Raw genomic sequence first — 27,888 nt, 5'->3', positions numbered from 1 at the left:
TTGGCATCTACAGGTAGGCCTGGGAAATACCTGTCTGGAGAGCTGGTGGCAGGCACTGAGCTAGATGAACCAATGGTCTGACTCTATATACTGCAGTTTCATATGAATTTCACACCTATGAATTTCCTTCCACATACACTTCCCATTAGATCTTGCTCTTGCCTTTTTGTCCTCATCGTTTTTTTCTTCCATTATTCTGGAATTTATGTCAGTCTGTTAATGAAGAGTATTGTTGTCCCCACCACCCAATAATTGCATTTTCTGTCTTTCTAAAACACGTTTCTAGGTGACTGAAGGTGCACAAAGTTCTCCCGCTGAAATACAGTGCTTTTGTGCCTTAAGGCCGTTTCATACATTTCACAGCATAAACACATATTTGCACAAAGTTATGTGCAAAGGTAGGGAGACTCAACTTGTTGTGATTTACCTTGCACATGCAATTATCTCTGAAAACTTGCTCTCTCCTTTCAGATGCGGAGTGGTGAAAATTGGGCCCAGTGAGCCCAAGTCTCCCTGCTTGGCCATCTAAAGGAGGGGGGAGGTAAGCATGCAAAGGCAGAGGTTGTGCTTCTGATCACTTGAGTCACCCTTGGCACTCCGCTGGGCCCAGCTGCCCAGCATCCTTAACATGTTGTCCAAAGACAGAGGATAATGCAAATGACTGGAAGCAGCATGTCTGCTTCTTGCAACCATGTGTCCAATACTCCCCCCCCCCCAGACACGCAGAAAGGGGGGGCAAGGCAAGAGGAGGCAGTAATTAGTCTTCTTGCTCAGCATGCCTTCTGTCAGTGAAAGGCTCTGCCTGCTTGCTTAGCTCTCTCTCTTTGGGCAGTGCAGTAGGGAGGATTGGGTCCTACAGTAGGTGGAAATAGCAGCTGCTCCTTACTAGGGATAAAGGAATCTGTCAAATTTCGTTTCTCCACATTTCTGCATCAGTTTGTAATTTTAAAAAGTACCTCAAGAAAATGCATCAACATTTCAGACCATATTTTTCCTAATTTGCACATTTTTGGAAGCACTTTCTCATAATATAATGTATTTTTGTATGTTATTTTCACTAACATAAGCAGTATTATGCATGTTATCCCCCAAATACATGCATTTTACTACACATTATTTTTGTTAAAGAGCTGCAAAATTGAAAAAAGAGAAACTGCATTGCAAAATTCAGAGAAGTGTGATTTTTCTAAGAACAACTGTTTCAGTTTCCCCATTGTTTCCCCAACTGTGGATTAGGAAGTTTTGCATTAAAATGTGAACCAAGTCAAATTTCTTCTCCTTCCCTTCAGGCCCGTGACAACTGCTTGCTCACCCTCCCTCTTTTTTTTCTAACAAGGAAGGTTGGGCTCATCTGTTAAACCAAGCAGAAGAAGCAGCTGAGTGAGCAAGAGAGTGGCCCATTGTCACCCTCCTTTTTTAACCTTCTCCCTGAACCCAATATGCTTTGACTTTCCACCCACCGAGAGAGTGCAGGTGAGTGAGGGGAAAGACTGTTCCTTGTACATGCAGTTGACTCCCGTTGGAAGCCTTGGTGGCACAGACTGGACAAGCTGGGCCTCATCTTCTCTGTGACGCCACCAAAAGAGCAGATGCAACAACCTTTACTCTTGGCAGTTTCACAGGGCCCAGTCCTCCCCCCCCCCCATACACTCTTGTACTGTCTAGAGAAACCAAAGGTGAACAAGTAACAGGAAAGGCAGCCACTGTCTTCTCTGGTTCACTCACACACCCCCTCATAAGCCACTCAGCTGGCTCCAGTACTCCTAGAGGACTGGCCCAAATCATTTTGACACCTGAAGAAGAGCAGAAAATGGCATCAATCTCTGGGTGTCAAGGTACATAGTACCCAGAGCCCTTTTAAGTGATTTTGCACATGGTGTTCTGAATTAATCTTTGCAAGGCATCCCTTATTGTTATTACAGTGGTACCTCGGGTTACAGACGCTTCAGGTTACAGACTCCGCTAACCCAGAAATAGTACCTCAGGTTAAGAACTTTACCTCAGGATGAGAACAGAAATCACGCAGCGGCAGCGGGAGACCCCATTAGCTAAAGTGGTACCTCAGGTTAAGAACAGTTTCAGGTTAAGAACGGACCTCCGGAACAAATTAAGTTCTTAACCCGAGGTACCACTGTATCAGATAACTGTGTAAGATTGCTGTATAATCTTACCAGGTGGCATAATCCTAGAAGAGGCATAACTGTGAGGGGGCCTGGCTGTGACTATCATGAGGGGGCCCTGTGCTACACTATTGGCTTCAATTTCTCCAATGCCAAGCATATTTGGGGATAAGCAGTGTGTTTTGTTGTAGGAAGAGAGAGAGAGAGAGAGAACATGGTGTGTTGTACGCCATCCCCAATCTCGAGCGGTACAAGATTCCAGGGGTCCCAGGGTTCGGTTTCCTTGAAATGAAGGGAAGCAGAGCCTGTGGCGTCTGTATAATATTTGTTTTATTTACACACACAAACAACCTGAGCCTACTATGAAGGGGCACACAGCATTAAGAGCCGGGAAGGTATTGCTTCTCCAATAGCCACAGAAATCAGGCATGTCTCTCACTCTCAGGCTTCTGCTGGCAGTCAGCTTCCAGCCCAGCGCGCGCACTCTCTCTCTCTCTCATACACACACCTCAACTCTTGCTAATGGCCAGGTGAGGGAGTGGGGTCCACCCATTTGCCCTCTGGCACAAAGCCACTTCCTTTGTTATACTAACAAACTTAAAGGTAAAGGTAAAGGTACCCCTGCCCGAACAGGCCAGTCTTGACAGACTCTGGGGTTTGTGCGCCCATCTCACATCTATAGGCCGGGGGTCTAACAAACTTACAGCCCATTAACTCACTGTCAAATTTGTCTGGCTCCTTCACCAAGGGAAGCCCCCCCCCCCCCCAAAACACTTCACAACCAAGTGCATGCCCAGCCAGCTGTCCCCGAACTATAAACTGCTTTTTAAAAAGGATGTTGTGGCAGCCAGCGCCAGGTTTGATGGGTCCTGGCAGGATGCCCATGTTGTCCCAGGTGTTGAGGAGGGGCCTGTTCGCAGCTATCCATATCACCTGGCTCGCTCGCTCTCTGGGTGGTCATTCGCGGGATGGGTGGTCCTTGGACCTTTCCCCCTCCCCTCGCTCGAGGTCCAGCCCTAGCTGCCCCACTGCAGAGAGGGGAAAGGTGGTGTGTTGCTGTGTACCACGGAGCACCGCCCAGCCACCCAAGAGGGCCCAAGTCTCCCAGCAGCTGGTCGGGCTTCCGTGGCCTCGCTCCCCTCATACGCCGAGGCCTGATCATCCACCGACCCACCGCCCCCCTACGGCGCGCGCGCGCGCGCTCTCTCCCTTCCAGGCGCGGGCCTTGCCCAAGCTGGTCCGCAAAAAGGGAAGTTTAGTAAGAGCGCAGCAGTAAAAGACCCCCACCCGCCAGCCTTGTCGCGGCTTAGCCTGGCGCCGGCACTGCCTGGACGAGCCCTTCCCCGCCCACCTTTCCGTGCGAGGCAAACATCCGCCCTAGCGTGGCGGAAGGGAAGCAAAAGGCGAGCCAGGAGCCGCTCAGAAAGAAGCGGAGGCAGCGCGGCGAAAGGGACGGTCGCCAGACTGCTCTGGCCGGCCGCTGCACCATGGACGCCTTCTGCGGATCCAGTTTCTGGGTAAGTAAGCATTCCTGCCTCCTCGCCGCCGCCACCGCACAATCCGTGATCACCCGGTGGCCCTCTGAGGCCAGCGCATCCCTCTCGTTTTCTCCAAATAAGTAAGGAAGTCAAGGGAGTTTCCGCTCATCTGCCTTCAGAGCATGTCTGTTGTTTCAAGAAAGGACGATCATTTAATGAAACACAGGCGCCGGCATCGGGCATCGCCAGCCTGCAACTTTCGGGCACTTCAGTGAACTTTAAAGGGATGGGGCATGGAAAGGTCGGGAGGAGGGGAGTCCCTAAGTTTCTGCATGCGCAACCTCTCCTCCTGCCGATGGGTTCTTGTTTTTGATGGGGGTGGATTGCCTCCAGAGTCTGGGGTGGAGAAAAGCACCCGAAAAGAGGGAGAAAGAGTTAAGAGTTGTGTGTGGACCAGCAGCATGACGCGGGGATGCAGACTCCTCAGAGGGGGGTTGCCGAGGGCGAAAAGGCAGGAGCTATGCGATGTGGGTTAGCAGACCTGGTTGGAGGCGCAGCCTTGCAGTAGATGAGCACAGTCACGCTTACACGTGGAACCTCGCAACCTGGACGGCAGAAACTCGCGGAGATGACTTGCCTCACGCATCCCAAAACTTCCAAGTAAAATATAATGGGGTTACGAAAGAAAAAAAGGGGGGAATCCTCTTTCTCAGTTCTCAGCGTATTATCAAACAAGCGTGGACCCGAAATGAAATGTTGCAATTCATCCCCCAAAGGCGCGCTCCTCCGTTGACTTTCGAGACAGATGGATGCCAACAGTCCCTGTGTATTGAGGGACAAAACAAAAACTTGCCGGAGGCAGGTTCAAACCCATGAATGGCACGTGCTGGCATATTTCTGCCGGGTTAAAAACTAGCAGCACTGCTCACACAGATGCACGTGCCTTCATGCCCACTGGAATCGATGAAGCAAAGTACTTGGGAACGTGTTCAGCACTCAGACACATTGTTGGCATACCGTAAAACAGTTGCATTTTTATAGGAATAAAAAAAAAGAAAACCTCTTCCCTACTGACTTCTAAAGGCAGGTGAGGCTACTCCCTGGTGCTGCAAACCTGACTAGACAGGTATTTTTTCAATCCCTTAACTGCCACACCATTGTAATGCTGGGCAAAACCAATACACAAGCTTGAGCAAGGCAATTGCTAGAGGCTGTTAGAGCATGTGGCTGTTTCTTCAAAGTTGGAGTCTTACTTATTCCAGCCCTGGAGAATATCTCTGTCCACTAGAAGATGTATGTTGATACCTGGGTCCTGCTTTTTTTGGGGGGGGGACCAAAGCATATTGTTATACAGCTGTTTATTGTGCAGCAATTCATTGTTCCCTCCACAGAAATGGAAGTATCACAGGCTGCATTCCTAGACCTATGTACTTGGCTGGAAGCACCATTGTGTTCAATGGGCTTTTACCTCTGAGCAGACATGCAGACTCACTCTGTCAGATACATTGTGCCCCAGAGGAATGAACTGGAGATTGACACAAATTACAAAACTGAGTAAGGCTGAGCATTTTTCAGGAGAAGAGAATCTTCTTGCACCTTTGTCCAAAGTTTAAATGCTTTATTATATAGTCCCATTGAGTTCAATGGGAGTTTTGCCCTAATTAGCATATTTTGGTCCATAGCCTAAATTTTTGTGTGTTATAGAAATGGTTATCTGTGGAAATATATACATGTACATTTGTGTATATTTTGTGTCAATGGTAGGTCACTGATTTGCAGAAGCAAGTTTGTGATATATTGCCCTGGAGGCATGCTATAACTGTATAGCATGGATGGAGAGCCTATGGCTGACTGTAACTCCCATCATACCTGACCATTGATTATGTTGGGTGGAGCTGATGGGAGTTTGAGCACAGCAGCATCAAGAGGGCCACTGCTGTATAGTGCTTTGTAATAACTGGTTTTACTGTATAATGTATTGCTGGCATTGCTTACCTAGCTTTTCTCGTGGTTTTGTAGTGACTTTTTCAGATTTCAAGGAGGATACCTTCGTCATTCAAAGATTTAAGTCTAGCAAAGTCTGTACAAAAAAATCCAATGATTTTGCAATCATGATTATTTATGCAAAATAAATATGTCGTGCAATTACTATTGCAAGTGATGCTTTGCATAGGCCTAGTTCTCACCGACTATGGTTGAGGAAGAATTCCTGTTGTCTGGACTGTACAACCAGATTGCAGGTGTGGGAAACTATACGATGGACTTGTTCTCTTAGGCACAACAGAAAATAAGCTTGTCAAACCCGGGCCCTTTCTATGAACATTTTGAGAGCTCTCCACTCCGCAGCGTAATGGCAGGGAAGGGGAAGAAGAAGAAGAAATGGATTATATTCAGGAGCACTATTAGAGGTGTGAGCACCTTGTTTTCCGAAGGCTAATAGTAACTCTGGGGGGTTACTGTTAGATATAATGGGGAAACAGCACTGAGGAAAAGCATTACCCCTTTCCAGAGATAATGCTCCAGTTATAATTGGAACCATCAGTGGCTGCTTTAATTTGGAAATAAAATATTGGGATATATTATCATGGATCTTGTATAGTTTGGCTCTCCAGTTGGTTTCTGAGTTGATTAGAACTCTTTCCTCCCCCTCCCCTCCCCCGTCTCTCATGGGGGGGGGGCTGTTCAGCTGCGGCTTTCCATTGCCTCCAATGGAAGTGTTTTAATGCATTGATGTAGGTGTAACATGATATCAGTACAGTGGTACCTCAGGTTACAGACGCTTCAGGTTACAGACTCCGCTAACCCGGAAGTAGTACCTCAGGTTAAGAACTTTACTGCAGGATGAGAACAGAAATTGTGCAGTGGCGGCAGGAGGAGGCTAAAGTGGTACCTCAGGTTAAGAACAGTTTCAGGTTAAGAATGGACCTCCAGAATGAATTAAGTTCTTAACCTGAGGTACCACTGTACAAGGGTGGCTCCAATCCTGTGTATTGTAGGACTGATTGCAGACCATACTCCCATACACCACATTAAACCAGTCCTTTCCTTCTTGCTGGAACACAGCCCTTCTGAAAGTCAGCTGTCGCCCAACCACCTTTACCACAATGCGTAAATTCATTATGTCGCCGCGTTTCTTTGTGTCTGATGGTTCAAAGAGACTTTGTAGCTACTGACTTCTGCCCAGCAGAAGTTTAACACAAATATAAGTCCATTATGTTAGCCACTTAACGGAATACTCTTGGAGTCTTACACATGTGCTCTGTGAATTTGCAGTAAGCTGCCTCACCTTTTAACAGATATGTATGTGCTTCTCAGATGTACACTGTGCTGTGCTGTTGAGTGGTTCATGTTTCTTATTAAGAGTCTTCTTTGGGTATCCATAGCAAAACAAAAACAAAACACTTTAGTTTCATTTCCATTATTGGTTTGGAGGAAAATCTCCACCTCCTTAAAGAGTAACCACTCTGCTCGGGCTACTCATAAGATTTATTTACAGTGGTACCTTGGTTTACGAACTTAATCCATTCCGGAAGTCCATTTTTAAACCTAAACTGTTCTTAAACTGAGGTGCGCTTTCCCTAATGAGGCCTCCCGCTGCCGGTGCCCTTCTACCATTCGGATTCCATTCTTAGACCGAGGTAAAGTTCTCAAACCAAGACACTATTTCCAGTTTTGCAGAGTTTGTAAACCAATTCATTCTTAAACCAGACTGTTCTTAAACCGAGGTACCACTGTACTTACTAACATTTTTATCTCTCACATCCTCAGGGTGGTGGGCAAGGTTCCCCCATGCACTTTTACCCTTACAACAAAGCAGTGAGGTAGATTAGGCCTAGCAATAGTGACTGATCTAGGTCATCCAGCGAGCTTCACGGCTGTGTAGAGTTTTGAACTTAGTTATTTCCTGTCTTAGTTCAACACTCAGAAGAACCACCACTCTGGTTCCAAAGCTAGATAGTAAGCCGCTGTCTAAAGGGAGTGTCTTAAAAAGAAGATGATGGTGCTTTTCAAAAGGAACATGAGAACAATCCCTTTTACCTTTGCCCCTGTTTAGGGAGTGTCTTGATCTGCGGTGTTGTACTTCTTGTTGACACTGACAGCCACATTATTATTTGTTTAATGCACATAAAAGTTTCTTATGCCAATAGTATTCTGCAGGCTAGTGGGAGCTAGCCTCATATTGGGCTCAACAGTTTTGTGCAAGCTTTAAACGCTTTCTCGGTTTTAGTATGTCAAACTGGAAAGCAATGGAGCCAGTAACACAAAAGAGTTGGTCTTTAAGGTGCTACTGGAAGGAATTTTTTTATTTTGACTATGGAAATAGAAGGGCAGCTCTCCCCTCTTTGTACAGTGGTACCTCGGGTTACATACGCTTCAGGTTACAGACTCGGCTAACCCAGAAATAGTGCTTCAGGTTAAGAACTTTGCTTCAGGATGAGAACAGAAATTGTGTTCCGGTGGCGCAGCGGCAGCAGGAGGCCCCATTAGCTAAAATGGTGCTTCAGGTTAAGAACAGTTTCAGGTTAAGAACGGAGAGTCATAGAGTTGGAAGGGACCCCAAGGATATTCTAGTCCAACCTCTGATATGCAGGAATCTCAACTAAAGCACCCATGACAGATGGCCACCCAACCTCTGCTTATAAAAATCTCCAGTGAAGGAGAGTCCACCACCTCTCATGGGAATCTGTTCCACTGTTGAACAGCTCTTACTGTCAGAAAGGTATTTCTGACGTTTAGTTGGAGTTTCCTTTCTTGTAACTTGAACCCACTGGTTCGGGTCCTAGCCCCCGGAGCAGGAGAAAAGAAGCTTGCTCCACCTTCCATGTGACAGCCCTCTAGATAGTTGAAGATGGCTATCATATCTCCTCTCAGTCTCCTCTTTCCCAAGCTAAACATACTCAATTCTCTCTACAGTTCCCCGTAAGGCTTTGTTTCCAGACCATTGACCATCTTGGTTGCCCTCCTGTGCACATGTTCCAGCTTGTAAACATCCTTCTTAAATTGTGGTGCCCAGAACTGGACACAGTATTCCAGGTGTGGTCTGACCAAGGCAGAATAGAGTGGAACTATTGCTTTCCTTGATCAGGACACTATACCTCTGTTGATGTACAGTGGTACCTCAGGTTAAGTACTTAATTCGTTCCGGAGGTCTGTACTTAACCTGAAACTGTTCTTAACCTGAAACACTACTTTAGCTAATTGGGCCTCCTGCTGCTGCTGCGCCGCCAGAGCACGTTTCTGTTCTCATCCTGAAGCAAAGTGCTTAACCTGAAGTACTATTTCTGCGTTAACAGAGTCTGTAACCTGAAGCGTATGTAACCTGAAGCGTATGTAACCCGAGGTACCACTGTAGACTAGAATAGCATTATCTTTTTTGCTGCTGCATTACACTCTTGACTCATGTTAAGCTTGTGGTCTACTAAGACCCCAAGATCCTTTTCACATGTACTACTGGCAAGCCAGGTGTACCCCATCTTATATTTCTTCCTGCCTAGGTGCAGAACCTTGCATTTGTCCCTACTGGAATTCATTTTGTTGGTTTTGACTCGTTCTCCAATCCATTAAGGTCAAATTGAATACTAATTGTGTCTTCTGGAGCATTAGCTGCCCTTCCCAGTTTGGTAGCGTATGCAGATTGGCTGAGCATAATCTCAAGACCTTCATCCAAGTCATTTATAAAGACATTGAACAAACAACAGGCACAGGACAGAACCCCTGTAGCACCCCACTTGTCACTTTCCCCCCAGAATGATGATGAACCATTAGTGAGCACTCTTTGTGTTCAGTCATCAAGAGCTAAAGAAGTAGTACAGAGAGTGTATGTTTGTAATGACATCACAATATAATGCAAGCAAAACAAACATCAGAGCTGAGCCCCTATTGATGTGAGTGGAAAGGGGTGGAGTCCCCTATTGGACATCTCTTTCACAGCAATATTAGATTTAAACTAAATTTCCTGATTAATTTAGAAATTTTCATCCTAGAGAAGTACCTAAAAAAGCAAAGGTGTTAGTAAATAGGAAGAACTTTCCCCATAAACACTGTTGCATACAGAACAACCTGGAAATTATGTAACCAACATTTATTAGGTGCATTCCAGTTTTTTAATACATTGTTGATCATCCCAAGAGAAAGGATTGCTTAACTGTTCAGGAATCCTGTGAGGTAAGAAAGTTCTAGATGAAATGACTGGCTTTTGTGAAAGTTAATTTACAAGCAGCCTTCTGATAAAATCAGTAAGTGCCTCTTCTTGTTTGGTAAATCCACAAGCTAATTCAATTGCCACCCCCAGAGTGGACCATTTTTCTAGGCTTGACCTATAGTTGCCTTTCTCTTTCAAGAAAGGTGCTGCTCCTGTTCTGCAAGGTGATGCTTGGAGATGCTGATGCAAATATGCCTGCTTCCATATAGGGTGGAGTTAGAAGCAGGGTTAGATGTGAAGAATTCTGAACAATGAGTTGCTTATCTCTCGGGCTGTGTACAATACAGACTATACCATTTGAAGCACATTTCCCCCTCAAATAATTTTGGGGCCTTTAGTTTTACCCCTCAGAGAATTACGATTCCTAGCAGCCCTTAACAAACTACAGTGAACAGAATTCTTAGAGGGGTGGGGGCATGTGCTTTAAAGGTACTGATAACTGCAGATGGTGACAGCAGTCACGAAATTAAAAGATGCCTGCTTCTTGGGGAAAAAGCAATGACAAACCTAGACAGCATCTTAAAAAGCAGAAACATCACCTTGCCGACAAAGGTCCATATAGTTAAAGCTATGGTTTTCCCAGTAGTGATGTATGGAAGTGAGAGCTGGACCATAAAGAAGGCCGAAGAATTGATGCTTTTGAATTATGGTGCTGGAAGAGACTCTTGAGAATCCCATGGACTGCAAGAAGATCAAACCTATCCATAATGAAGGAAATCAGTCCTGAGTGCTCACTGGAAGGACAGATCCTGAAGCTAAGGCTCCAGTACTTTGGCCACCTCATGAGAAGAGAAGGCTCCCTGGAAAAGACCCTGATGTTGGGAAAGATTGAGGGCACAAGGAGGAGGGGACGACGGAGGACGAGATGGTTGGACAGTGTTCTCGAAGCTACCAGCATGAATTTGACCAAACTGTGGGTGGCAGTGGAAGACAGGAGTGCCTGGCGTGCTCTGGTCCATGGGGTCACGAAGAGTCGGACACAACTAAATGACTAAACAACAACAAATGTACACAGCCTAGGGGAAGAATTCAGTGCACAGCTATAGAAATAATTCCATCAACACCTGCTTTTCAACTTGCCAGGTGGAAAAATCCCCTCCCTCCCTCTACATGCTGTTCTGGGGGTTCTCACAACACACACACCCCGAGCCAATTATTGGGGGTACAAGGAGCACTGGGGGAAAGCCCCATTGCACAAGCAGAAATATTTGTGCAGGGCTTCTACTGACAGAACTCATTAATTGAACATTTAGCTGAAATTTACTTCCCTGCAATCCCTTGGTCCTGCCCTCTGGAGAAACAGAGAATATCTTCTATGTGACATCGCTTCAGGCATTCAAAGATGACCATCGTACCCCCCCCCCTTAACCTTCTCTTCTCCAAGCTGAACATCCCCAGCTCTTTCAACCATTCCCCATAGGGCTGGGTTTTCAAAAGCCCTCACCATCCTATCTGCCTTGTGCTGGACATGTTCCAGAACACATGTCCATGCAATACTGGCATATCTGATCATAAATACAAATCAAGTAGCCAGAAATGTAAAACAAACAAACAACAACTTAAAACAAGAGAACTATTAGAAGTTAAAGGACACCAATCAATCCTGGAGTTTGAGCAATGAAACTGTGGGAAGAGAAGAAAGAGGTGTTGCAAGGTTATACCAGACCCAGCAAAATTCTGCTTGGGCAATAGTGAAAAGCAGTAAAGGAAAACAACAGAGCTTCAGAATCCCCACATCATTAATTTGGTACCAACATGTTGCATAAAGTAACTTTGATGAGGATGAGGTATGTTGAAACTGCCTCTGCATCCTGAATAGGCTTTTGCATTTCTGTACTGTTGTGGATTTGCTAGTCATGTTGGCACAATCATTTTGGGAAATAGCAAACCACTTCCAACACAGTCCTTAGTTTGTTGCAAGACCAGTTCCACACCCTATCTACATCACTGCCTAACCATTTTGGTGGGAAATTTGCATCAGGTCAGAATATATTTGTATAATGAATGAGATTAACTGTATATACTGTAATTATGTCCTTCTTCCCCTCCCCCCTGTGTATAGTGTTGCTATCTTCTGTGGTCGATGTTTCAGGCATCTTGGGCAGAGTCTTTTGGAGCACGTTCAGAATGTATTTCTCAGGCTGAAATTGTGCACCCATGCTGCTAGTTGCCATGGGGTGGAGAAGGAAGATGTTTGATCCATTTTTTGCACCTGACACTCCCAGACTTGTTTGCAGATCAGAATGCAGTTCCTAGCTGGATTATGCTCTTCTCCAGCTTTTGTGCATAAAAAGTCTGTACAAAAAAAAGTTTTCAATGAAAGCTAAGTCTTGTAAGTGAGTAACACCTACAGATCCTCTTGCTTTGCGTGGAGCCACCTGTTCTGTGGCCTCAGTTGACCATGTGCCCTGTGCAAGGAAGGGGGGTGGGGAGGAAATCACTGATCAGTTTGCTTCTTTGGAACTGTATAGCCTCAGTACCCTTTTAGGCCACAAATGAGTTGTTTATTACTTATAAAAATCTCTTGCAAGGATCCAGGGCAGAAACTTGGCCTGGAGCAATCTAATTATCTTAAGATTTTATTTTTTTTCATTTGCTTTGGGGCTCACTTCAAATTCCTGAGATGATTATGTGACAACTAACTACACTGTGCGGGCAATTCTTATATCACATCACATTAATATATATAGATACACAAGCAGAGAGAGAGAGAGAGTGAGAGAGAGAGAGAGAGAGAGAGAGAGAGAGAGAGAGAGAGAGAGAGAAAGAAAGAAAGAAAGAAAGAAAGAAAGAAAGAGAGAAAGACACTAAAATGCTTGAACTTAACAATGCATATATGAAGTGTTTTGCCTGCCAAAAATTGCTGCTGAAAATGCTTTGGGACACAGTACTTTGCAGAAGGCCTCTCTCCCACAGGTTCATTCGATGTTTACACTGTGCATTCTACACATGCACCTCTTTTGTTCCTCCATTCAGGCAAGTGGGAGGAATTATCAGACTTCAAGAACTTGTTCCAGCAAGGTAAAAGCACACAAGAAGGGTGTGGAGCAAGGTCCGTGGGTGGCCCCGAGGGAGAAAAGGTGTAGTGGAGGAGGAGTGTGGTCTCGAGAGTCCCAGAGGCAAAACAGAGAGGGCAGGAATTTGGTTCCTGGGCTTGAGATTTCCCACTGTGGTCCAGGCAGAGGATTCCTCCCCCCCCCCTTTATCGAGTGCTGCTAACTGTAGCCTTTTAATCAGCATTGAGGATGCTGAGTCAGCATCCAGAACAATCGGCTTATTGGCTATTATATCAAAACACAGTAGGGAATAAAATATTTTCTAGCTGGGTTGCTTTATATCCCTTATTGCAGAGTAAATCTTATTTTTAAGCCATAATTTTTTAGTGCTTTTTAATTCTTCTGTTGTGAGTGAGAAACCTTGTTCTATAACACTAGAAATATGTGTGACAGCAACAGAGTTACATGCAATTAAGTAAATAATGATAATAATAATATCCTGTAGGTTGGAGTGCCTATCCATGTGCCATGGCCAGATGTTAAAATCCAAGTTAGGGTTTCAATCATCAAACTTCATGGCATGCCAATTACAGTCCTACATAAATTAGTCAAGCTCAGTTAAATGAATCAGATTTACACTTGAACATATTTGCAGTGTTTGTGCAGAGTAGATCCTCATTGCAATATTCCACCAAATTGTGTTGTTCGAACCTCTATCATATTTATTTTTTACTCCCTTCAAATGCTCTTCGTAAGATTGGGTGTACAATTTGATTAACGTTGTCAGCACTTGGAACGAATGTTTCAAAGGCTGTTCAAGCCACTTGAGTTACACTAAATGGTCTGTGGTTTTTGGATACTGTATTGGCACATAATTCACCACCCACTGGTTGTGATGTTGGCAAGGCAAAGAAAATCCATCTGTCTGGCTTGATCACTCTTATCACCTGCCAGGTGGGCTGATCATCCAAGCAGTATTGATGCTTCTTGCCAATGGTTTTCTTGGAGCACAACAGCCTCTCTTATTGCTAATGAGCAGGCCTGTATGATGCAGATGACAGGGGAATTATAGAAACAGAAGGTGCCTATTTTGTGCTGGCTTAGCACAAAGTTTCTTAGCCCAAAATTGAAAAGAGGTTACTCCATGGCCCCAGGTTTCCTACATTTCTATACCAGTTTGATCATTCAATCCAGCGAGTTAAATAGGAAACAATGGGATAGGTTTGTTTTGCCCATTAAGTACTTTAGGCAATGGGACATTTTAGACATGACAAGATCTCTAGAGCACTAGCAATGGAGAGAAGTAAATGGACTGACTTTCCATACATTAAGTTTCTTTAACTTCTGCCTCCATCCCTCAATAAACTGCCCAAATCCAGCAAGAGAAATCTATCATGTACATCTACATACACATCTCAGCTGCGTTGTGTTTCTCAGTCAACGTCTTTTTGAATTGACTAGATGCATCCTTTTTTGTGAATGAAGATGTGCAGCCACATTCAAAAGCACCATTTGTTGCATTTTCTATTATTTCATTCAGGAGTAAGATGCTCAAGTATGTGGTGGCCTCTCAGCTCCAGGTTTTCCTGGATGAAGCAGCTTATCTCTTTTAGCCCAGCTTCATGTTTGGTTGTGGGACTGAGACAGCCTTGGTCCCCCCTGGTGGATGATCTATGGCAGGGACTAGAATGTCAAGTCCATTCCTGTTGGTTATGCTGGACCTCTCAATGGCTTTCAGTACCATTTCTTGGACCACCAGGATGGGGTGATTCTAAAGGGGCAGGGTCTTGTTCTGCTCCCAAACCTTCCTGGAAGGTGATGCTGGAAAATACCAGTTTGACATAGGGCTATTGACCTATGGCACTCCTCCTGGTTCCAACTTCTCTCCCATGCTGCTGAACATCTACATGAAACTATCAAGAGAGATCATCAGGAGAAGTAGAGTGTGGAGTCACCAGTATGTGGCTGACACCAATCTCTATTTCTTCATTCTATCAAATTCCAAGGAGGTTGCTGAGATGCTGGACCATTGCTTGGAGACAGTAATGTGCTGGGTGACGGCAAGTGAATTGGCACTTCATCCAAACAAGATGGCGATTGAAAGAACTACCGATTTGGGGATAGAATTCCAACCTGTTTGAGATGGAAGAGCAAACCCCTTCAAAACTCAGGTTCCGTTTGGGAGGGTGCTTTTGGATCTGACCTTGAACCTGGAATCCCAGGTGATGGGTGCGGCCAAGAGTGCTTTTGTCCAACTTAGTTGGTGGTGATTATTATCAACAATTTATTGTTGTTGACAAACACAGTTCAGTCAGAACAAACATACACAATTGCTAAGTGTCTTCAGTTTTGTTAATGGCAGGGTTTTGTTTTTGTTTTAGGACATTAGTGACTAGTCTCCGTTGTCATTCATAGCTTTTTTTCCAAGTGAGGGAAGCTGAAGAGTAGGAAGTGGGTATTTCAGTTTCCCCACAAGCACTTCCTTGTGCTTGGGGATTGAGTGTATGCTGCTATACACTGGAAGCCTTGCCACACGGTCTTCATGGGCTTCCAGTTCTGTGGTTGGGTGTGGGGTTTTTTTCAAAATAATAGGAAACACTGTGGTGTTAACGTCTTCTTTATGGTCCAAAGCATATATGTACAAACTGGACATGTACCTATGTACATCCTACGCACACATGCGCGCGCGCACACACACACACACACACAGTATTTTAGAAAAGGCTGAGCTTGTTCTTACAGCAACCCAACTGTTCTTTACCACCCACCTCTGCCTTCAGTAAGTAAGGCTGTGACAATGCCATTTCAGGCATTAAGGTATAATGTTCTTATCTGTGACCTGGTTTTATTTGCGTGCACAAGTTTCTGAAGGAAATGAGTCAGGCGGTTTGGCACTTAGAAATCAATGGAGCATGTGTGGGCAAAATAAGAATGAAGGGCAAACTGCCTTTTCAGGGTCTTGCTCCAAAATGTGTGAGCACTTCCCAAAATTATTACCTAGCAGAGGTTTAGCATTGATTTTTAGGAATGCCAAGAGACTAATGTGTATAATTGACTCACAGGTGTGCACTAAGTGTGGTTAGCAGCTTGTTTACTGTGAAATGTCACTGCAAGCCTTGACTACTGCCCCATTGTTAAGAAAAAAATCTTGCATTGCATTTTTGCCATGTTTCCACATTGCACACACCTTAAAATGTAATGTTTGGTGTTCTAAAGCACATGACTAAAGTATGTGTGATATGTAATGTGTTGCAGGGATCTCCCAGTTGACCCTGGTTCCTAGTTGTATTTACTATATATGAAACATATGTGTTTTCCAGCATAGTATATGAAGCAGCCCTTAGTCTACTGGTATATTTTGCATTTCTCCTCTCCCTGCCCTTATTAGCTTCAGTCAGGGGCATGCAGGAAGACTATTATTGAAATGCTTCCAAACAGGTCACTAAGCCCATCTTACAGAAGTGTGCATCTTTCCGCCAATTAAATGCATTCTGCAAAGGAGGTTTACTTAGGGTTCTCCCAACCCAATTGGGTAGTGCAGGGGGAAGATGGGGGAGAAGGCGCATTGTGCTAGTAAAAGTCATTGTGCTGGCTTCTGCTAGTGAGACTAGTTAGTTGCATCCAACCCATAATGACAATATAATGGAGTATTAATAACCTTGATTATTGTGCAAATAACATAAACGCTGTGTAAATCCCAACCATTAAGATAAAGGACTGAGAACAAATTGTGTGTATTTCTTGTCTTGTTTCTGAGTCGGCTCTCTTTTTGTTTAATGAAGTTGGTGATATGGTTTTCATCTAATTTAAACTTTATTTGTCCTCTTTTGGCTTAGTAATGTAGCAGAGTATCATTGATAGCTTTTAACAGTCACTTAAAAAAATATATCCTTGTAACACACAAGTTCACGAACAGTGGACAACCCTGTTTTTCTTCTTGCACATATCCAGCTGAAATCAGGATAGTTAGTCATTTTTGATCTTCTTAATTATTCCAGGAATGTTAAGTATACAGGCTTGAGGAAAGGGAATGATCTCCCTCTCTTCCTCCTCCTCATGCACCTTCATTGAGACTTCCAAAGGCTGACTTGTAGTGAACCTGTGGCATTCCTGGTATGCCACCTCCTGTAGCGCAATTGCGAATCCCCAATGGAGACAGTGGAAGGAGCCTACACCCTGTGCAATTAGTTCCACTTGGAAGTGCAAATGGCACTGTAAACAAGGGGTGTATCTAAAGCCTGTTCTGTTCCTGTTCCTTTCACCTTCACTGGAGGAGAGGGAAGTAAAGAAGGATTTATTTATGGTTATGAGAGAGTTAAGCTAGTAGGTTTTAAATTCACCCTTGTTTGCAGAGCTGTCTTCTCATAGTTCTCTCCCTCATGGTCAAGAGATGGTAGCCAATGTGGTGCGCCTCCAAATATTGTGCATTGTAACTCCCGTCATGTTTTTCCTTTAGCCACATTGGGGCAGAACAGAGAGAGGAGTCCTTTTATACATGCCACTCACCCACTATATTCACTGTCATGAGTCCCATGGAGATATCTTGGAGGCACTGGTTAAATCAGGAAGCAGGGTGGGAGGAGCTTGAAGAGATTCCCAGAGTGTTGGGAAGGTATTCATCTGGTACCCAGGAAGTCCTGGAGTTGATGCTGGAGGTGCAGTCAGAGTTCTGCGGGATGGGAGAAATGATAGAATAATGGAATTGTAGAGTTGGAAGGTACCCTAAGGGTCATCTAGTCCAACCCCCTGAAATGCACCACCTCTTGTGGGAGTCTGTTCCACTGTCGAACAGCTCTTACTGTCAGAAAGTTCTTCCTGGTGTTTAGTCGGAATCACCTTTCTTGTAACTTGAAGCCATTGGTTCATGTCCTACCACCCCGAGCAGGAGAAAACAAGCTTGCTCCATCCTCCATGGGACACCACTTTAGATATTTTAAGTTCGTTATCATATCTCCTCTCAGTCTCCTGGTTTCCAGGCTAAACAAACCCAATGTTCCTCATAAGGCTTTGTTTCCAGACCTTTGATCACCTTGGTTGCCCTCCTCTGCACATGTTACAGCTTGTCAACATCCTTCTTGAATCGTGGCACCCAGAACTGGACACTTTATTCCAGGTGTGGTCTGGCCAAGGCAGAATAGAGCGGGACTATTTCTTCCCTTGAATCAAACAGGATGTTGGGGGAGGAGGAATATGTAGCAAAATAGATTGGTCAGAGCAGAGGTTGACTGAAAGGTCAGAATAGAGTTGCCGGGAGTGTCAGTATTTGGGAGCTCTTAAGAGCCTTTTAATTATTTAATTGTCCAACCACAGTGCTTAGGTGTAACTGGCATATATACTCTCATTTCTAATTTAAGAGGTTGGACAACATTGCCCAGGGTGCAAGAAAATCCACCCATGAGCAGATTGTAGCCAATGGCTTCTAATAGGATTGGACTTAACTAGCATCAATTTAGCAGAAAGTTCTACCCCATTGTATTTTTTTAAAAAATGCATCATCTACATCAAGGCTGTGGGGATCTGTGGCCTTCCCGATGTTCAATCTCCAATCTCCATCAGCCCTAGCTAGCATGACTAATGGTCAGGGATTATGGAATTTGAAGTCCCAACATCTGGAGGGCCACAGGTTCCTCATTCCTGCTCTGTGTGATGGAGTCAGAGGAAGTTGACCTCATGATGAGGAGTTAGTTTAGTATCATGAAAGGTCAGTGGGGTGGCTAGGGTGTCAGACCAGGCCAGATGGGACTGTGGTCCAAATCCCCACTCAGCACTGGAGCTCATGGGGCAGCCTTGGGTCATTCACTGTCTCTCCACCTAACCTACCTCACAGGGTTGTTGTGAGGATAAAATGGAGAGTGGAAGAACCACGTGCCTCTCTTTGAAGGGAAGGTCGGATAAAAATGTAATAAATGATGAAAATAAAGTAAGTGCCAGAAGTTAGCATTATCTGAGAATCTTCGTAGGTCTCCATCTCACTGTGATATCACAATATGCTCTGTGTGATTAAGAAAGACCTTGAATAGTCTTCCATTAGGGTGAGAAAAAAATGTTTAAGGTACCCCGTCCCACGCCACAAGCTGGTTTCATATTATGGTACTTATTAAGTGGCAGAGGCAGTCAGCTGCACATGAGAGAGAGAGAGTGTGTGTGTATAAGTAGTTCCACTCAGAGATATGAAAAGGCAGGAGGTTATCAGGTGTGTCAGGGCTGAGATGAAAGAGTGCATTGTGTTGCATTAGAGAATGTGGGCTGATATGGTGAATTGTTGCATTATGGTACAAGTAGGCTCAGAGGGCGTTAAGTGCTCGGATATTTGGCTTTGCATTTCCTTCTGGGGGGAAAAGCATGTCAGAGTCACTCGGCTCTTTGCTGGTTTGTGATAGAGGTTTGGAGCAGTCAGTATCCCTGTTGTGTCCACTAATGCTTTCCCTATCCTTTACAGGATCCCAACCTTACGCTGCACACCGACAGCCCAGACCTAACACCATGTTTCCAGATGTCTGTTGTGGCGTGGGTCCCGTGCTTCTATCTTTGGTGCATCTTGCCCTTTTATCTCCTTTATCTAAAATGCAACAACCGAGGCTACATTGTACTGTCTGTGCTGAGCAGGTTTAAAACGGTAAGATGCGGCGCGCATGCACACATACACACACACTGCCTGCAGATAAGGGCAGAGTTTTGTGCCTAATGAGAGAAAATGGCTAGAAAAAAACTTAATCGTATGCCCTCCATTCAAAATGTCACGAAATAACGTGATTGTGATAATCTGCAAATTGCCCTTGTACTGTCAGATAAGTTTTTGAAGCATGGAATTTGGCTTTACGAAAAAGATAGACTTACTGCTCTGATGCAGCTTTCGTCAAACTTGGGTCCCCTGATGTTCTTGAACTACAGCTCCCATCATCCCTGACCACTAGCCATGCTGGCTAGGAATGATGGGAGTTGTAGTCCAACAACATTTAGGGACCCAAAGGTGAGGAATGCTGTTTTTTGTGTGTGTTTTGTTTAAACAAAAGGACCATAAGAAGCTGCCTCATACCTATCAGACTCTTGGTCCCTCTAGATGGGTACTGTTGACTCAGGGTTTCAGGCAGGAGCATTTGCTACAGCTGCCAGGAATTGAACCTGCAAAGCATGTGCTCTGCCACTGAGCTAAAGCCCTTCCAAAAGCATGAGCAGACCCTTCCAAAGGTTCTGGGTGTGGGTGGGAGAAAATGGGGGAAGAGCTTCTGCCACTTGCGTAGTTAGCTAGACTCCTTATTTTCTGAGTTCTGGCCTCCCAGACTCTGCACACTTACTAGGTCTTTAGACAGCCTACCTTCCTTTCACTCAACATTCCCATCCGTAAGCAGGTCATGTGGTGAGGTGGAAACACCTTCCCAAGCTGGTATCACTGGCACTTACCTGGATGGGGCAGCATGGCAGCAAAGTCAGGGCTGCACACATATACCAGTGGGAGCACTGCATTGGCAGCAGTGCTTCCCTCCCCACTGCACTCTCACTGACCTGACCTTGCTGCCACTGCCTAACCCCATCCAGGGAAGCAGCAGCAACGCTGGTGTCGGGAGGGTAGCTCTGCTGCACCGCACACTCCGCTACTGCATTTCATCACTCTGTGCAGCTATCCATTTTTGCTGCTAAAGATCTTTTTCCACTTTTGGAAGCAATCGTTTGGATGATTAAGTGATGGGCATGCATTTTTAATTGGATTTTAATCTCAGCTGTCCTCGGGGGGGGGGGGGAGAGTTCTGTTTTGGTGGCGTTGTTGCTAATAATTAAGAAAATCTCTTGACCCAGGTGTTACTTTTGTTTCCTGCTGAGTTTCACGTGATTTGACAGGGTTATAAATTCAAGAGAAGGAGGAATCTATTCAATTTATTAGATGGATGCAGCCCATCACTTATTGAAGTCAACAGCCAAATCTCTATAGATTTTTAAAGCTGTACTGAAACAATGTGCTTCCAGCTCACAGCAAATTTAACATCTCATGACTTCCCTTAAGCAATCCACAAACAGCACCATCTGACCATGTTGATTTTCAGCAGGTGATATTTGAATGTTGTGAACATGTGAAACCGCTGTGCCTCCATTCACTTTAGATGTGCCCTTCAACTCAAGAGAATAAAAGCATACAGCCCTCTAAGAAGTGGCAACAATTAAAAGAAATTCATGAAATGATGGGTTGTTACAAAGATTTAACCTCACTGCCATTTGCCACTTCTAAATAAATGCTCTGGTTCCAAAGCTAAGCTCCTAAACCAGCAGAAGATTTAAAGTTAACAGAGTGATGTAGGTTTGCGAGGGGAGAGTTTGGCCTTTTGTCGTCACAAGCAATACCAAGCACTGGCACCCTGACTGTGTAGTTTCCTTCTCTTGTGTTGGAGGGCACATCCAGGGTGAATGGCAGCACTAATAGTTTCCTTCGTACTGCAAGCAGATGGAACATCACTGTCATTGATATGGGACTTGCAAAAATATTGCGCAAAAAGTGCAATAGCAAACCATCTGCCCTGTGATTTTCCTGGTGCAGGCATGTCCTCACTCATTGCTCACATGTCTGGAAATGTACATGTAGTTGCCTCTGCATGGGATATTGGTACTCTAAGACAAGCTTGTGAATAGCCAATTGCCAGTAGGCTGTGGCAAGTACGAATCACCTCTGGCTGAGCAGCAAGAAAGCATATGCTTGCAAACGGAAATAAAAACCTGTGCAGTTTTTTTCTGCACTTGGGCAGGAAGAAGCAGATGCACAAATATAAGACGGGGGACATTTAGATTGCCAGTAGTACATGTGAAAAGGATCTAGGACCACAAGCTTAACTTGAGTCAAAAGTGTGATACAGCAGCAAAAAAAGCTAATGCTATTCTAGGCTGCATTACCAAATTATAGTATCCAGATCAAGGGAAGTAATAGTCCCATTCTATTCTGCCTTGGTTAGACCACCTCTGGAATACTGGGTCCAGTTCTGGGCACCACGATTTAAGAAGGATGGTGACAAGCTGGAACCTGTGCAGAGGAGGGAGCTGGGTATGTTTAGCCAGGAAAAGAGGAGACTGAAAGGAGATAGATAGCCATCTTCAACTGTCTAAACAGTTGAATCCTTCACATGAAGGATGGAGCAAGCTTGTTTTCTCTTGCTCTGGAGGGTAGGGCATGAAATAATAATAATAAATAATAATAATAATAATAATAATAATAATAATAATAATAATAATAATAATAATAATAATAATTAATTAATTAATATTTATACCCCACCCATCTGGCTGGGTTTCCCCAGCCAATCTGGGCTGCTTCCAACAAAATATTAAAATACAATAGTGCGCCAAACATTAAAAGCTTCCCTAAACTGGGCTGCCTTCAGATGTCTTCTAAAAGTCTGGTAGTTGTTGTTCTCTTTGACATCTGGTGGGAGGGCATTTCACAGGGTGGGTGCCACTACCGAGAAGGCCCTCTGCCTGGTTCCCTGTAACTTGGCTTCTTGCAGTGAGGGAACCGCCAGAAGGCCCTTGGCGCTGGACCTCTGTGTCTGGGTGGAACGATGGGGGTGGAGACGCTCCTCAGATATACTGGACCGAGGCCATTTAGGGCTTTAAAGGTCAGCACCAACACTTTGAATTGTGCCCGGAAACATACTCCAAGTTACAAGAAAAGAGATTCCGACTAAACACCAAGAAGAACTTTCTGGCAGTTATTCAACTGTGGAACAGACTCCCATGAGAGGTGGTGAAGTCTCCTTCACTGGAGGTTTTTAAGCTGTCATGGGTGCTTCAGTTGAGCTTCCTGCATTGTAAGGGGTTGGACTAGATGGCCCTTGGGGGTCTCTTCCAACTCTATAATTCTTTCTCCTCTTCAGGCCATCAATATTGTACAAACAACTGTCATGTGTAGGTGTGGGCAGGCAGGGACTAGTAATTTTTATGACTAACGTGCAAGGCTGCTTTCAGAATATGATGCAATATAAATGCTCTTTGAATACATACATTGACTGAATACATTGCTACTCTTGCAGATGAATTTATCTTCTCTCTCTTTCTTTTGAAGGTCTTTGCTTTTGTTCTCTGGTGTGTTTGCTGGGCCAATCTCTTCTACGCTTTCCATGGAATTGTTCAGAGCAGAACCCCAGCACCCGTATATTTTGTTACACCCTTACTTGTTGGCATCACAATGGTCAGTATGCCTTTCTGTTGATGTTATTGATTGCATGGGGGTCAATGTTGATGCTGAAACGTGATGTGAATTAATTTTCTTAGATCAGGCAAGGCTGCCTCTTAGAATCCCAGAGATGGCTGTGGAATTGACTGTTCAGTTATCAGCAGCAAATTTAGTGGAGAGAATGATGGCAATTATTATGGGAAAACACAGGAAGCTGCCTTATACTAAGCCAGGCCATTTGTCCCTCTAGCTTAGTACTGTCTACACTGACTGGCAACAGCTCTCCAGAGTTTCAGAAAGGAGTCTTTTCCAGCCTTATCTTGAGGTGTCTGAGGTTGAACCAGGGACCTTCTGCATTCAAAGCGATTTCTCTGTCACTGAGCTAAGGCCTTGCCATAGAGGAGGCAGACAGAACTTTGACAGATGTGTGTTTCAAATTGCTTTTGCCATTCTTCATCCTCTTAATTTATCTGTGGAGTCCTCAGGGCTACTGTTATATGACAATATGTCATATTATCTTGGATTATACAAGATCAGTAGTTCTGAAACAGCAGCCAAATTCTGAACAAAATAATTATTTGAATGATAATAAGAAGCAATCGTATCCTTAAAGGGTATAATTTTTCCATCTAGTTAATACTGTCTATTTCTCTTCACGTTTTAAAAGTCAGCACTGGAGAATTCTGCATATAAGCAAAGGAGGAAGGGACATTTTTACTGTTCTGCACTGCACAAAGTTTTTCCTTGCCTTTGTGGCAAGAAAGCAAATAATATTTTCAGTGAGCCTCTATGAAATCTAAAGGTTGTATGATGGAAACGAACATGAAAACACAAATGTGGGATATCTGAGTTAAAAGGCAATAGCCATGTCTTCCTGGATGCGAAAAAAACAAGCTGTTTCCTTATTTTTATATATATACAGTAATTATGCTGTTATCTAGTTCTAAAGCAAAGTGCTTTTTCTTTTGGTGGGGAGAGGGAACGGAACTATGGCCATATTCATGCCATACATTTAAAGCACTATTATGCCACTTTAAACAGTCATTGCTTCCACCAAGGATTCCTGGGGACTGTAGTTCATTAAGGATGGTGAGAGTTGTTAGGACAGCCCTATTCTTTTCACAGAGCTACAGTTTTCAGAGTGGTTTAACAGTCAATCCCCCTTCACAGAGGACTCTGGAAATTGTAGCTCTGTGAAAGGAATAGAGGCCACCAATCAACTCTCAGCATCCTAATACTTTGAGTGTTTAAAGTGGTACCATAGCGCTTTTAATGAATGGTGTGCATGAGACCAATGGAAGCGGAAGAACAAACAAACCGACAGCAGTGTTTCAGATCCAGTCTTTTAAACCAAGCTAAGAGATAAGGAAGCATTCATTCATTCACAGCTGTAATCCATGTGTTCCACCTTTACTTTCTCTGCAGCTGTTAGCCATGTTGCTCATCCAGTATGAGAGGCTTCATGGAGTTCAGTCCTCAGGAGTTCTCATCATCTTCTGGTTCTTGTGTGTGCTGTGTGCTGTGAGCCCTTTACGGTCCAAGATCATTGGTACTGCAGCTCAGGTAAATGGGATGTGTCTATGTTATTCAGGATGTGTACATTTATGACATGTTTTCCCCAAATTAGTATTTAGGGAGGGAGATGGCATGGCACTCTGTGGGGAGAGGTAGATCTAATGGGAGTTAAGGGTGGAGCAGCTTGTGTTACTTTCTGCTGCCTGCCTCTTCCAAAACACCAAGACCTGGGACATTCACAGGGTGCTAAATACAAATAAAGGCAAGCTAATGGACTGTGAATGTGAGTGGAGGCTATGGGGACACTGCACTGCAGAGAGGAGTGTTTCCTCTTCTCAGAGAAAAGGAAGGAAAGTCAAACTCCTCTGTAAAGGCAGGAAGATAGGGAGGTCTCTTGTCTTATGTGTCTTTGAAAGGAGATACTGGAATGAAAACCAGTGTGTTCAGATTTTATTTCTGTGTTTATTTCTTTAGTGACCTGTACCCCACTTTTCCTTACAAAGTGAACTCAAAGCAGCTCACTTAATGAAAAACAATGCAACTCATTAAATAAATTCAGTATCATCACCGCCACCAAAATCAAACACCACAAACAAAAACATCATCAATCATTTGAGGTAACGAAGCTAGAGCAACAAAATCTAGGGAAGCTAATCTTCTAAAAGCCTTCTGAAACAGCCGTGTTTTGGTCAACTGCCTGAAATAATAAAGTATGAAAGCCTGGCAAACCTCCTTAAGGAAAGCATTCCATAAAGTGGGTTTAACTGCTAAAATGGGCAAGGTCTTAGTGGCTGTCTGCCATATCTCATTCAGCAATGCCACTTGGAACAAGGCCTCAGACTTTGAATGATGCATGCAGGATGGAAAATAATGGGAGAAGGCAGTACTTAAGGAATCCAAGTCCCAAGCCATTTAGGTCTTTAACGATCCAAATCAGCACCTTGCATTTTGTCCAGCAGTGAATCAGAAAATAGTTCAAATCCAACAAGGTGGGAGTCATATATCTAGAATGTCTATGACAACCTTCACCACTCTACTGTCCTCCAAATGTTTGGACTACAGCATCTGTCAACCCCCTGCCCCTCTCTAGCTGGTTCTGATGGGAGTTGTAGTCTTAAGGGTGCCTGCAGACATGGCAGAATATTGCATTAGTTTTCCTGATTTTAATGTTGGCACTCCTGTCCCATTTTCTATTGTTCCTTTCACCTGTTGTGTTAGGGAACTGTGACTTTTTGACCAATATACTGGCATGTTGTGTTAAATTTCATTCACACCAGTGGCCATGGTGTGACACCATGAATGTCATTGGACAATGTTGCTGCTCCCCCACCTTTTCCAAACATCAAACAACCAACTGGTTGATGGGTGCTTGGGAAAAATTGGGCAAGGGGCTTTGCAAACCCCACGCTTGGCACCTGGGAAGCACTTGACATCAGGTGCAGGGCAGGTGACCATGGCTTGGATGAAATGGCCTTGCAAGCCAAGTGGGGAGGCCTTGAGGCTCAGATTTCTAGCCCAGAAGGCAGGATCTTGTTCACAAAGGAAGAGGGTGGGGATTGCAGTTGATTCCAGTGGGAAACAGCTAAGGCACCAGAGCAAGACTTACTATCACACAAGATCCTAAAGAGCTTTATTAGGCTTTGCACTTAATAGCCACCTGAAATATTAAATATTTGTTTTTAATAATAATATTTTATTAATCGAATGGTCTTTTTCCTCATCAATGTCCTAGGGAGACAGCGTCAGTGTTTCACCCCATGAGTTGATTAAATAATTTGTTTTTTTCCCCTCAAGAGGAGCATATACATACAGCACTATATTTTTCTGTTGTTTTACCCAATTTCTCCTTTGACCTCATTAACTTTTCCCCTTTCATTAACCATTTAACCTTTTCCTGCGCCTTTAGTGAAGAACACTTTCCTTGTGTATTGACTCAAAATCTTGTGTCTCTCCCTAGAACCCGATGGAAGACAGATTTCGGATTATCACATTTTATCTATACTTGGCACTGATCCTTGTAGAGTTGGTACTTTCGTGTCTTAAAGAAAAGCCTCCATTTTTCTCTCCGGTTAACTTAGACCCTGTAAGTAAGTCCTTCTTACAGTGACAGCCTTCCATAGTTTCTCATGAGCTGTGATCAGCAACCAAGCTAATTTAAGAATGTGTGTCCACATCCTCTGATTTTCCTGGAAGGTGTCTTAGAACAAACCAGGTGTACAGTACATCTCACCTTAAGTGTCTCTGATTAGGGTTCTGCCTCTGGACTATATGTTTAAGGAAAGTATTTACCTTAGACATCAACAATTGTAGGCTTCATGTACCAAATCCAGCCCCATGACAACCTGCTCCCTATCCACAACCCAGAAGCAGGCATGGTGTGAGTTTGGACTAGCTGGTAGCCTATTTTGAAGAAGCCATGTGTGAGAGGGCTGTACTTAATGAGGTGCTAATTTATGTGTGATGTTCTTTGCTAAAAGGACATTGTGGAGGGAGAGGGCAGAAATTGGGACAGCAGCCTTGTGAAGTAGTTGATTTTTGGTGGTGGTGGTGGGATTTTGGGATGTTTGTCTCTTTGTGTGACAATTAGTAGCTGGCTGTGTGTGAAATAATGGCCCAATCTTACATTATTTTCATATGGCCTGGAAGCTGACTGTGGATTCTACAGTAAGAGAAAAGCTTTTCTTTCCATTCTGCCACAACCTGGTCTTAATAAAGGCTGCTGGCAGCAGGACAGAGAGGCTTTTTATTGTCTTGCCTTGTGCCCCCCCCCCCCCGGCTGGCTGCTCCATCAGCAAGGTTCCCCTCTGTTTCCTATCTGGTAATAGCTAAAACACACATCCACTCCTTGCTTTTATGTCTGCTATTAGCAGGATTTGTTGAGATCAGATTGTGAAATCCAGCCATAGCCCTTCAAACACTGCTCAGAGCTGGGGGAAGGTGGTGGGGAGCAGGAAATTGGCAGGAGTTCCAGCACATCCTTAATATATACATCCCAGGATATATTGCCAAATGATTTTGAATGCATGGTAGTCTTTGGCTACAAAAGCTTTGGCTAAAATATTGGATTTTTAAAAAAACCTACAAATTCATGTCTTCAACTTTTTATTGTAGAATCCCTGTCCAGAGTTAAATTCTGGTTTCCTTTCGAAGATCACATTTTGGTGGTTTACAAGGTAAGCATTACTGAGCTCTCGTTGATATCCTCTATTTTGCTGAAAGCAATATTGAAGTGGCATCCGTACAAGAGATTCCCCTCGTGCTCTTGGTTGCCTAGCTACATTCCTATACAATACAGCATTCATTCATGCTCTTCCCTCTACCCCACACCCAGATGTTTTGTGCTTATTAGAGTAGAGGTTAACTAAAGTACTCAGAACAAATTCCAGAGCTTTAGAAGTATATTTACTTCTAAATATATTTCCTT

The 27,888-nt window shown here is 44.1% G+C and overlaps 1 protein-coding gene across 2 annotated transcripts in view; it reads left to right on the top strand.

Moving 5' to 3' along the window:
- The window catches only part of ABCC3 (ATP binding cassette subfamily C member 3), a 79,088-nt gene that overhangs the window by 5,599 nt on the left and 45,601 nt on the right, over positions 1–27,888 (top strand). Inside the window, exons 1-7 of one of the 2 annotated variants that reach the window (XM_083487105.1) lie at positions 1,928–2,723; positions 2,827–3,637; positions 19,236–19,412; positions 22,839–22,964; positions 24,375–24,512; positions 26,422–26,547; positions 27,576–27,637. In XM_083487105.1, the coding sequence (XP_083343231.1) occupies positions 3,608–3,637; positions 19,236–19,412; positions 22,839–22,964; positions 24,375–24,512; positions 26,422–26,547; positions 27,576–27,637 (659 nt within the window). In that variant the 5' untranslated portion in view covers positions 1,928–2,723; positions 2,827–3,607. Of the gene's footprint in view, positions 1–1,927; positions 2,724–2,826; positions 3,638–19,235; positions 19,413–22,838; positions 22,965–24,374; positions 24,513–26,421; positions 26,548–27,575; positions 27,638–27,888 lie in introns of those variants that run through there. The other variant, XM_083487106.1, reaches the window with a different exon arrangement.

Source organism: Podarcis liolepis, assembly GCF_965112155.1.
Source record: "Podarcis liolepis genome assembly, chromosome: 2".
NCBI lineage: Eukaryota > Metazoa > Chordata > Lepidosauria > Squamata > Lacertidae > Podarcis > Podarcis liolepis.
This window is presented reverse-complemented; position numbering and strand designations above follow the sequence as displayed.